The following is a 13,148-nucleotide window of genomic DNA, read 5'->3' as shown; positions in this document are numbered from 1 at the left end:
TCTCTCTTACCTCATATTTAATTCATCAGAAAATCCTATGGACTCTATTTCCAAAAATCCATCTAGAATGCAACACTTTCCACCCCTCCACTGCAACTTCACCATCATCGCTAGCTTTCCATGAAGTACACACAAGTTTCCTAGGACTCAAAGAATTTAGTAACACTGTTATTTAAAACTACTTCCATCCCCAGCTTCCTATTTTTGTGAATGAGTTTTCCCAGTGCTTACGTACATAAAAACCGAGAAGAAGAATGAAACTGCTATTTCCTAAAGGTACATAAATTGACTTTTTAAAGTAATTCATTTATTAAAACACTTGCCAAGTCACCCAGTGATGCATTTCTGATAGTAATTTACTTTAATGTTTAATAATTTTGTACAGAAATTTATAAAATATTTATTTTGTTTTGATGATCATATATAATTACTTCTTGTCATAACTCAATCTAGAAGAAAAACTGTAATAAAGACCCATGGTCACGAGAGATTTCAAAACACAAATATTTAAATGTAAGTACATATTTTTGATAAATGTTCAGTATGAGGGTGATCCATAAGAGACTTTCAATCACAAACATATGTTACAACATGAAGCTGCCATATTAACCCTGGGCAGCTCATATTTGGACAGTTAACATGAGTGAAAAATAATATTTTTAAGATGCTGTTGTGTTTGAGTCTTTGTTATCACAGCTGAACCCAGATGATAAAGTCATCTGGCCTGGAAAACAATATGTTACCAGAGAATAAAATTCTGTGGAGGAAATAAAATGGGAATATGATCTAAACAACAAAAGGAAGTAATATAACATTGTAACTATTAAAAAGCTTGTTCATATATTTTTTTAAATGGTGAGCAACACATTATTGTTCACAATGCCTGGTCTAATATACCGTTAGCATTCCATAAAAACTTGCTGATTAATAGACCCATTCCTTGAGAAAATTTGTTTAACTTACAGGACTGGAACTCAATTATTCTGTACTGACTTGCAGACCAGACTATGCTGCATTTAGCAAAGTCAAATATCTACAATATGTGAGAATGGAAGACTATATATGTGCACATATGAATGGATGAATGAGTGAATGAGCTGGTTATTTCGGTGGTTTCCAAGTACTAGGAATCTTACAAATGAAAATAACATTTACTACTAATATTTCCACTTTTCATCCAAACATTTTGTGCCATGTAACTAAAACTTGAAGGTTAGACATGCATGAACATGGGAATGACCACCAGAGGGAGCTCACGTGTTTTTCTGAATATGCCAGACACCAAATTGAGAAAAAGGAAGAAAAACACACACAAAATAGAAAGCTGAGGGTGGGCGCATGGGGGTGGAGGTGGGGAGTGGGGGGGTGTGAGGAGGGGTGGGAAGGGGACAGGGAAGCATTACCTGTTACTTAAGAGACTATATTATTGAATGACAGAACCATTTATGCATCTATGTTACAAATCCTTTTACTAGGCAGCTGTACACTGCAATGCTTTGACACTTATAAAAGGAGAATTGGTTAAATGTAAGATTTAAAAAATCTCACATACCCTAAAACTAGCAGGTCCTGGGTGGGCTGCTGTGATAACATCCATGACTCTCCGCTGTGCCCCAAACAAGCCAGCTGCCTTCTCCAGCTTATCTTTGTGTTCCTGCTCTCACTCTCTATTCCGGTTCATCTTTGTGGTTAACTTTGGAGGAAGGTTTGGGTGTGGCTTCCTCACTTTGTTTGGGATTGGGCTATCAAATTACAGCACCAGAGGAGCACTTGGTGTGACTTGGGAATTTCTGATTCTCCTGTCTGAGCCAAGTTATAAGGACAGTAAGATGAATGACTTTCCATTTGTTGTCCTAAAGTCTTCCCAGAACTGAGAAGTGAACCAAGTGCTAACAGGATGCAAGAGGACCTCTCTAAGGCTTTCCAGGCCCAATCTCCACTTACACCAGAACCTACAGGCCTGCCTCAGAGAGTGCCCCAAGCTAGAAAAATATCCTGGGACTGAGGCTATAGAAACAGCATGTGATCTTGTCTAGAATTACGCTCCATGTAAACTACGTTTTCTATTTGAGATCAGTGTCAAGTTTTGGAATCCCCTCCCACCTGTCCATCCCCACCCCAGCCTGGCTTGATCTTACTAATCCTTTTATTGTGGTAAGTCAGATCACCATTATACCAGTGAGGGAACTGAAGCTCCTGGAAATGAGTGACTTGTTCAGTGTCACTGGCTATTAAGTGTCAGGGATGGAAACTGACAAACATGCGCTTCTGGGGACACGGATTGTAACAGTGAATGAGTATTGAACCCCGTCATACTAATGTCTTTGGAGACAGAAAGAAAATTATTGTCTTCCTTTTCCCTCAAACTACAATTGAGTGAAAAGCATGACAGAAGTGAATTCAATGACTTAGCCCTTGTTCTACCCAGAATTTTCATGGTATGCTTTTCCAAGTTTCTTTTATGTCTGGATGGGGTGATCATAAATCATGTATGCAAATAAATTAGCACAAACAAATTGAATTCCACAGGCTTAGGTACTGGGCTGAATGCTGCTAAATTTAACATGCTTATTAATGCCTTGAATATGGAATCAAATCAAAAACATTCTTATCAAATTTAACAATGATACCCAATTGAGTGGGGGTGGTTGGCAGTTAGGAGAGCTAGTTTGAAATTTAAAATGACCTTGACAAACAGAAAAGGAAAAAGAGGGCAAAATTCAATAGAAAGCTTTGCAAAGTAATTCATTCAAAAGAGGGGGGCAAACAAAGAGAACAACAGAAATGAAGGAGTATTGACTGGGTAATTATAATGGAAAAGGAGCTGGAGGTCAGAGTGAACAATAGCCTCCAAACTCAATCTAGTTCTGTCATTTTAAAAAAGAAGGCATGATTTTGAGAAGTACAAATAGGGGGAAACTCAAACTAATGCCCCCTCCAGACTCAAAATAGATCAATCTCTTTGAGGAGGGGTGAGGAAGGTGTTTTGTTGGGACACTGGAATGCCTGTGGCTTGGAAACCAGGTTTTTATACTTTGAAAGGGATCCTTAGAAAGAAGAGTGCCTAAAATAATTCAAAAGAGAAGATTCGGGTACTCTTCCTTTGTTCATGCAATGCTCTCAGCCTGGCATATCGTTTTCCTTTCCCCTGGGTAGCAACCACCCAGACACTGCCTCCTCTGTGGGGTACTTTGAACCCCTTCCCTTCTTCTTAACAAGAACTTCACAGTCCCACTATGTGTCTCCACAAAGCAGATACTAGAGGCCAGCACTGGCTAAGTCCTTGGCATACATTATCTCATTAATACTCTTGAACACCTCCCTGGGCAAGACACTACTATTATTCTCCTTCTGTAGATGAGGAAACAAATGAGTAAGGCAGTTAAGTAACTTGTTCATGTTCATTTGTTAGAAACTGGCAGAGCTGAGAGTTTAACTGAAACCCTAGGAGCTCCTAAATCCCCGTCCTGAGGCCATGCTACCCTGACGACATGAGCACCCCCAATACTTCACTATTCTTATTTGTTCACGTGCGCTTCTATCGAGGCTGCAGCGCCATATTTTCATAGTCCTATATGAAGGCTGGAGATTGATCAATAAGTGTTCATTAAATTAAAGGTTTTCAAGCAAGCAGTGGTATATTCCATGGGTGTTTCTGAGTCATTCTTTGGCTGAAGGGAAACAGAAAACTAAATTAAACTAAAAAGGATTTCGACATTTATAAAACCTGGTAATAGGAATTCTGAACAATTCTGGACCATATTAGTAAAGGTGATTTGACCATTTTCTTTTCTGAAAATTCTAAAGAACTGAAATTGTTATATCCACATTTATACACGTACAAATACATATGTATGTATCTATATATATTATGTGGATGTGTATATATATGTGCATTTATCTGTCATCTATCTTCAACGTCTTGTCATCTAAAGGTAAAGATGGTAACTACAGAATATTTAATATCTGTGGACTCAGGGAGGCTGCCTGACACAGAATTTTTGGTAGAAGAGAATCTAAACCCTAAATGACATGTCAACACTAGATTAGTTTATCCAATCTGAGAACATTCAATTTTCTCTCCTAACCATAAGACATATTTTGCAAATAATTTGTTCTCAGTTTCTCAAAACGAGAACAATAAAAATTCAAACACATCAAACATTAAGTGATACTATCTATTTTATTCTCACGGTTAATTGAGATAACATGCTAGCAGCCCAAAGTAACTGGTGATGATGATAACTGCCTTCAGTACAGGAGAAAATATTACTGAAGACAGCAATATACTCTCCCACAGCTTGGAAGCAGCAGCTGTGTACATTACTAATAACATGACATCACACTCCTCCCTCCCCACCGACAGTGGAACAATTCTGAGCTGCATCTCAAGGCCATGCAATGTTTTAAGTGAGAGCAAGAAGAAGCTTTTGGCCAAAGAGAAACTCATTTATTTTAACATTATTACTATTATTAAACTATCAAACATTACACAGGTTATCTGGGATAGCTTGCCAAGTCAAATTCTGATGACTGAAAAGATGGAGGGAACATTTTCAAAACAGGGCCGTGCAGTATATCTCAGCTGCAACTCTAGAAAATCGTCAGCATGACAACAGCATTAAAAAGTTCCATTTCATAAGAGAGATTTAAAAAATTACAAAGAAACCAAACATAGAATATTAAAACAATCACTAAATGTAATACATAGTATTACAAAAATAATTCTAAAATATAGCAATGAACCATGGCCCCAATACACCCCAATACATCTTCTTTCACCAACAAACTCACGGCAAGCAGGTCCTAGGAACAATGTCGAGGGCATTCAAATGCAATTAACACACAGCCTAACTGACAATAAAAGGATCAGAGTTCTAGAGTATTACCTACATTTCCTATTTACCATTTAGATGGATGACAACACGTCATCCTAAAAATGCAATCGGCTTACCACTGCAGAAGCTAGAGAGAGAGATGGTATGGCTAGCTTTTGCAAGAGTTGAGGAACAGATGGAATAAAAAGCAGAAAGAAATTCAGCAAGGACAGTCTGCCCCATAAAATGCATAACTTACAAGTACAAAAACAAACATTTCCTCAGAGACTGGAGAACTGAAGTTGTCCTTGGCACCTTCGACATGAAGTCACGGTGTTTTCTAGGAGGTGGGGCAAAATAAGTCCTCTCGGGGGCTATGCTTTCTAATAGGCCAGCTAACGAAAGGAGTATTTACACACTACACAGCTCACAGGATTGGGCCAGCAGCACTGCTAATCTAATCTTCATTTGGGTGATAAGCAATGTGTCCTTCAAAATCAGGACAAGCTGGCTCAAGATTTTCAAAGCTTCAGCATTTTGTGGTTTCGCTCTACTATTAGAGTTTTGTACCCTGGCCAGTTACACGTGAGTTTCAGAATGGTAATGGCACTAGTGAGGCCACTGGTACCCTAGAGCAGAGGGACACAGCTGCCAGGGGTACACTGGTGACCCTGGCCAAGGTGTCTTCATAGGCTCGGCCTGGATCAATCATGTTGTAAAGCAGGGTTTTAAAAACTGTGTTCCACAGAAAACAGTTTGAATTCTGTTGGTCTTCGAAAGGTGGAGTTGAAAGGGTTTATACAGCCTTATGGGATTATCTCTGATTGTTGGGTTTTTTCTTTTCTTTTTTTTTTTGTTTTTAGAGACTAGGTCTCACTCTGTCAGCCAGGCTGGAGTGCAGTGGTGCAATCCTAGCTCACTGCAGCCTCAACTCCTGGGCTTAAGTCATCCTTTTGCCTCAGCCTCTCAAGCTGGGATTACTGGTGTGAGCCATCAATTATCTGAATTTTTAATATTTTAAGTTTGTATGAGGATACACAATTTCTTATTTCTTTACCTGGCCCAGAATTTCATTGTCATGGCCAGTCTGTAGTGATAAAATGTTGTCATATAATAGGTGGAAAATATTCTAATTTGTTCTCTTTAACCTTAAAAAAGAGCAACAATAAAGAGAAATAAATGTTATTATATTCCCTAAAAATTCCCCAAATTTCTAACCTTTTGACCCTTGCAGTCAAAAGGTTGTTATTATTCTACTGCCCTTCCCTTAATGAGAATTTCCACAAACTGTGAAAGTTATTTCCTTACTAGTTGCCATTTGAAACCTTACATCTTTATAATAATTTCTAAAACTTATTCTTCATATAAATGACCCATAGTTTTTAAAGTTTGAGAAACTCCTGCTTTAAGTAATCTTTAAGGTGAGACTTGCCAAGTGGTTTGAGATGATCTCCAGACTGGGTCATTACTAATTACTAGCACGAATTCTTCTAGCATTTGGGGAACAATTTTGAGCTCCACGTTGATAGTCATTTATAGTGAGAAAGCATTCTTCAGTATTTAGCAAAAAGCTTATTAACCATACTATCAATACTGTAACTGCCTAAAAAATGAGGACCTCGGGCTGGGCGCGGTAGCTCACGCCTGTAATCCCAGCACTTTGAGAGGCTGAGTCGGCAGATCACGAGGTCAAGAGATGGCGACCATCCTGGCCAACATGGTGAAACCCTGTCTCTACTAAAAATACAAAAATTAGCTGGGTATGGTGGCGCGCACCTGTAGTCCCAGCTACTCAGGAGGCTGAGGCAGGAGAGTCACTTGAACCCAGGTGGCAGAGGTTCCAGTGAGCCAAGATCATACCATTGCACTCCAGCCTGGCGATAGATTGAGACTCCGTCTCAAAAAACAAAACAAAACAAAACCACACATACACACATACACAAAATGAGGACCCCAGATGATCCTCTGGGAAACAAGATGTTTATAAATCAGGAAATGAGATTATGTTGTAATATCTCTGTGAGTCTACTTCTCTGGCTCCTTCCACAATGAAGTGAAGTATTACCTTCTAAAACTAGGAAATCCCATAGCAGTTGCCCTTTCAGAAGTATGGAGTACAGTAAGCAACAAAATCTGCATAAGTAGCCAAAAATTAAAGACAGGGTCATTATTTCAAAGGGCAACCGTAATATTCAGCATTCAGCATTCAAGCTTTCTTATCACTGTGATTTTTAACTTCAGTGTTAAACATGATCAGTCAAGTATAGCACATATAAAAGACAGAAACAAATACAACTTTAATAGATCAAAGAGAATTCCTTTAACAATCACAACCCTATCAAAATAATCAACTGGTTTTATTGGCTCCATGGTTTTCCTTCCTTCCTTTCTTCTTTCCTCCTTCCCTCCTTCCTGCCTGCCTTCCCTCCTTCCCTCCCTCCCTCCCTCCTTTCTTTCCCTTCCTTTCTTCCTCCCTTCCCTCCCTCTGTCCCCCCACCCCTCCCCCTCCTTCCTTCCTTCCCTCCCTCCTTTCTCTCCCTTCCCCTTCCCCTTCCTCTTTCCTTCCTTCCTTCCTTCTCTTCCTTCTCTTCCTTCCCTCCCTTCCTTCCTTCCTTCCTTCCTTCCTTCCTTCCTTCCTTCCTTCCTTCCTTCTCTCTTTCTCTCTTTCTCTCTTTCTGTTTCTTTCTTCTCACTCTGTTGCCCAGGATAGAGTGTAGTGATACATTTATGGCTCAGTGTAGCCTCAACTTCCCAGGCTCAACTGATCCTCCTAGGACTACAGGTGTGCACCACCACATTCAGCGTGTGTGTGTGTGTGTGTGTGTGTGTGTGCAGATAGAGTCTCACTATGTGTCCTGGCTGTGTAGTTGTTTTTCTAACATTTTTCTTGATATTTTACAGGTTCCAGGGTCCTGTGTCATCTAACATTAAATGTCTTTATCAATTATAATGAATAGTAGACAAAACAATCCAGCAAGTAGCTGCCCATCCATTTGTTTCTACAAAGGTGCAATATATGAAAAGGAATTTATTTTTGTGCAAGGTAAGCCTGAGTCTGAGAAGAAAATGTAGCTGGCAAGGCAGCCACAAACAGCACTTGTTGATGTGTGCATATTTGATTAAAAGTTAAACACGGTGGCTGGGCGCAGTGGCTAACGCCTGTAATCCCAGGACTTTGGGAGGCCAAGGCGGGCGGATCACGAGGTTAGGAGATCAAGACCATCCTGGCTAACATGGTGAAACCCCGTCTCTACTAAAAATACAAAAAATTAGCCGGGCGTGGTGGTGGGCGCCTGTAGTCCCAGCTAGTTGGGAGGCTGAGACAGGAGAATGGCGTGAACCCGAGAGGCAGAGCTTGCAGTGAGCCGAGATTGTGCCACTGCATTCCAGCCTGGGCAACAGAGACTCTGTCTCAAAACAAAACAAAACAAAAAACAGTTAAACATGGTGATTAACAAAATGAGGAGAAGCTGGAGAATTTATTTTTTCTACAAATAATCTGTTTGGACACTGAAACAATAGTCTAAATGCTTTTATTTCTGTCCATAGGCATATTATTATTGTTTTGAAATATAAGTGGAATATAATATTGCCCAAAATGTAGTTAAAGAAGCTAAAGGATAAAAGAAATCATCATAACACAACTTGTCTCCTCCAAAAGAAACATTTTCAATTAACACCACTTTAAGACTCTCAGGCTCCTTTTTATCTTTCTAGCGCTTCAACTCTGCTCATGAACATCTTTCATTTCATTTGCTGTACTTTGACTGATGGCATTGGAGAGCTTTCCTAATAACACATGGTGATGATCCATCTACTCTACTTGCTAATAGAGAATTAAAGTGTGCTTCTCTGTTTGTTAGAGAATGTGACCTACAATAGCCTGGACAAATACAAATAAGCGTATACTACACTAGTATTAGGGAGATGGCCTGGCCAGTTCCCCAAATCTTTCAGAACAACATGCTAACCGTTCATTGTATCTGACAAGCTCATTGTTCTGCAAACTTTAAATTCCTATTTTGTCACAAAGTGAGCTACATGATGACAGCTGTTAGACCCTCTGCTTAGAGCCCTGTGCCTGTTGTTCCACTGCAGGGAGAGCCTGCCTAAAGGTCACTGGGTGCCCAAGAGCAACGGCGCTTCCTTTTGAAGCCTAGAACATTTCAGCCCTCCCAGGGCTGGGACGTTCTGTGTGAGCTCCCCACATCACTGATAGTCTCTTGATGAGGAAGTACAAGGCCTTTCTGTCTTCTTTATTTGGCAAATGATTTGTGTATTATTTGTTGTAGGATGGATAATTTGGGACATCCATGTCCAAAATGCTGGCAAGATCAGTTTGTTGCTTTAGAACCTTTATGAGCCTGATTATCTAGAGCTTGACTCAACATACAAAGATATTTTTTATGACTAAATATCAATGGCAAGGTTCACTGAAGAAGGGGCAGCCATAAAAGGCAAAAGGACAGTTACTTTATTAAAGGGTAGGACATTTTTCAGAGGTGAAGAGTAGCTAGAAAATGATACAAGACTTGAGAAAATACTAACCACAATAATAGTCCCAACCTTTACTGAGCCTACCTACTCTCCTTGTCTGTGCCTTCTCCACAGATTATCTCATTCAATATTCACAATTTCCTTTTAAGGTAACATCCACATTTTAAAGAGGAGATGAGGATGTTTAGACAAACCAAGTAGCTTGGGCAAGACCACACAGTTAGGAGCTGAAATCCTTCGCTGGACCAAACGAAGTAAATTTTGGTGTGACATTTGAAGTGACACTGCTAGGTCTTAAACCCAAGTTTGGCCAGGTGTGGTGGCTCATGCCTGTAATCCCAGCACTTTGGGAGGCCCAGGCTGATGGATCACTTGAGGTCGGGAGCTGAAGACCAGCCTGGCCAACATGGTGAAACCCCATCTCTACTAAAACTACAAAATCGGCTGGGTGTGGTGGCGCATGCCTGTAATCCCAGCTATTCGGGAGGCTGAAGCAGGAGAATCACTTGAATCCGGGAGGCAGATGTTGCAGTGAGCTGAGATTGCACCTCTGCACTCCAGCCTGGGCGGCAGAGCGAGACTCCATCACAAAAAAACAAAAAGCAAAAAACAACCCCCGCCCCCCAAGTTTGTAGTGCTATAGCAGTGGGCTAGAATTCCCAACCAGTCCTTTTAAAACCAACACTATGAAAAGGAGGAGGAGCTAAAGAAAGCCAGAGCCTGATATCTGAGAAGGGATATGGAAATAATCTAAATTGAATTCAGAGAGTATATCTTCCCACAGACACAGGACTGAACGCAGAGAAAGGCAAGGGTGACAATCCTGTAACATTGCCACTTGGGTACAGCAAAGGATACAATTATAAGGTGACACATCTGAAAGTCAACCAAGCACTGCTTCCAATCAATCACTGCATACTCCTATCATTAACCCTTCCATGTTGTTGTCTAAATTTAGATGTCAGTTAATAGAATGAATATTATTATTATTTGCATGCAAAGGTATGCCACTAAACCATGACCACTCTTGGAATGCTTGCTATTTCTTCGTGAAATCTTTGTCCTAAACCTTCTACTCTTTTACAGAAAGAATACAGTTTTACAGAAACAATTATAGCAATTAATTATTTTCAGTTTCCAAAAAGAAATGTTAACACTAGTGCACTTGGATATAATTAGACAAATTCATCAACTGACCCTGAATTTCATCGTTTGTATTCCTGCTAAGGAAAAACAACTAGTTTTCTATATGTTATTAGGCTAATGATTTGTTTGACTGCCATATATGCATAATGGGAAAAAGAAAACACTTAGTAACTGTAGCATTTGCCCCCTAGAATAACCTTTCTTCAGACTGGTTAAAATCAGGGACATGTGACGACCATGTCAGAGCAATCAACCTTCTGCCCTTTCTATTTCAAAGTGACTTGCCAAAGATGCCAGAATGAGATTAGAAAAATATTTATTGCTCTGTTGAATGTGGGTCAAGAGCTCTCTTTGCTGGTAGGGTTACCATGAATATTTTTTACCTTTTAACAATTTTTAGAAGATAGGCACAGAGAGTAGCTACTCACGTTCTCCTTGTCAGGAATCCCTAAAGGAGGAAAAAGAGACAGAGAGAGGCCATGAATCGTATAATCAACCAGTAAAGTGGAATTGAAATTTTGCTGAACCAAACCAAGTAAAATTTCAGTGTTTTCAATTTGCATTTCCATGAAAACTTATATAATGCTGCTTAGAAATATAAAAACTTACATAATGCTGCTTAAATAAATCAGTGAATCAGGAGCAGGGCCATGTGCCCAGACACCAAAATCCAGGCTTATTTTGCTTCTACCATATGCTTTACTTTCACAGAGGTAAACACTCATCACGGATTCATTCTCACCATGAAAGCAACCAATTCCACTGATTTCGGCACCAGAACACTTGGAATTTTGGATAGGCACATCAACTCTTAAGTTTCACATGCTGTGATTTTACTTTGCAAACCACCCCACTCGGCTCTAGTGATTTGAAGCTGGGGCAAGTAGCACATGAAAGACATTGGAAAACAACTTCCATTGTGAGCAAAGCAAACTCCGGCCATCTCCAAGTCAAGTCTGAGCATGGCAGAGGCTGTTTCCAGGGGTATCTCAGTGTTCTTAGCTGAAGGCTAATGACTCATCCATTTGCTCATTTGTCATTGATTTACAAACATTTCATGAGTATCTACTACAGGCAGTCCTATTCCTTTTCACCTCCTTCAGGCTTCTCCCCTGACTGACATGGTAAGGGTGGCCACACTGGGAGGTTCACTGCCCCAGCAGAGCTTAATGCCTCCAGTACAGCAGGCACAAGTGACCTTATATAGAGGAGACAGAAGCATAGGTCATTTTTACATGTGGCTTGCACCTATCTTCAAACTAGTAGAGCAGTATGAGGTGGTTTGCAACAAAAAAAATACAGTAAATCCAAATTCTGAGTAAACAGGACATTTTGTTTTTATACAAGGGGCTACACAGGATTTACAGTATCAGCACTAAAAGAACTGAGTGCCGGCTGGACACAGTGGCTCACCCCTGTAGTCCCAGCACTTTGGGAGGCTGAAGCAGGTGGATCTCTTGAGCCCAGAAGCTCAGGAGCAGCCTGGCCAACATGGCGAAACCTGTCTCTACAAAAAATTCGCTAGGCATGGTGGTGCATGGCTGTAGCTACTTGGGAGTTCTAAGGTGGGAGGACTGCCTGAACAAGGGAGGTTAAGGCTATAGTGAGCAAAGATCATGCCATTGAACTCCAGCCTGGGTGACAGAGTGAGACCCTGACTCAAAAAAACAAAACAAAGACAAAAACGAAAAAACAAAAAAACCTGAGCGTTCATCCTAGTAGGCAGTAGTACAGAATGCAGGAGGGGTGAAGATGAAAGAGACTTTGGAAACATTCTCTAATTGAAGCTTTGATCCACACCTGGGACCGCGCAAGACATAAAAATGCAGTCAGGAAAGAGGCAGAGAAGAACTATTCTCTGAAATAGAGAGTATTAATAGGCTCGCTATCACTTCCCAGCTCTGTCAGAAAGAGGAAGGATGGCCTCAGGTCGGCACTCTGAAACTCATCCCAAATCATCCATTCATCCATCCACCCATCCATCATCCATCTGAAAGAACTAGGGTTGATTGTATGAGGTTATGGGATATAACAGAAGCTTACTTTCTAGCAGGTTCAATAAGATAAATACACAGTTGCACAAATCACCATATATGAATAACTGGAAATTAGAGTATCTGTAGAGAAATGACACTGAAAAGGTGATTTGAGGCCACGCAGGAACTTGACAGTTGGGTTAAGACATTAATAGTCTTGGAATTTCATCTTCCATGGCAGGCAACGGACGATCACTGAAAGGTTTCAAGGAGCAGAGTGATATGATCAGGAGAAAGGAGGGAAGGAGACTGTCCAACATTAAAATTTGACGTTTAAGACATAAACACCAGATGGCATGGTCCATGACTGAAGTCCAGTTTGAGCAATCAGCAATAAAGACATTCGGTTGGGAACATTTGAATATGGATTGGGTGGTGGAAAATCATGCCAGTTCTTAGGTGTAATTATGGTGTTCTGGTTATACATGAAAAAGTCCTTATTTTCAAAAATGCCTGGTGATGAATTTGGAGTGACATGTATATGTGATTGTGATTAGGAGAATATGGCAAAAATAATATTAAAATGCGTATTAATTTACTACTAAGAAATATATTGAAGTACTAAAATATTGACATCAGTTAAACGAAGTGATGAAAATAAGGGTGTTAACTGTACCATTCTCTCTACTTCTGTATGTTTGAAATTCTTCAT

The 13,148-nt window shown here is 40.2% G+C and overlaps 1 protein-coding gene across 7 annotated transcripts in view; it reads right to left on the bottom strand.

Moving 5' to 3' along the window:
- RAPGEF4 (Rap guanine nucleotide exchange factor 4) overlaps positions 1 to 13,148 on the bottom strand; it is a 309,492-nt gene that overhangs the window by 119,746 nt on the left and 176,598 nt on the right. For 6 of the 7 annotated variants that reach the window (XM_025404812.1, XM_025404813.1, XM_025404814.1 and 3 more), the window contains one exon: positions 10,889 to 10,908. In XM_025404812.1, the coding sequence (XP_025260597.1) occupies positions 10,889 to 10,908 (20 nt within the window). Of the gene's footprint in view, positions 1 to 4,954; positions 5,091 to 10,888; positions 10,909 to 13,148 lie in introns of those variants that run through there. The other variant, XM_025404819.1, reaches the window with a different exon arrangement.

This window comes from Theropithecus gelada, chromosome 12 (genome assembly GCF_003255815.1).
Source record: "Theropithecus gelada isolate Dixy chromosome 12, Tgel_1.0, whole genome shotgun sequence".
NCBI classification, from domain to species: Eukaryota; Metazoa; Chordata; class Mammalia; order Primates; family Cercopithecidae; genus Theropithecus; species Theropithecus gelada.
This window is presented reverse-complemented; position numbering and strand designations above follow the sequence as displayed.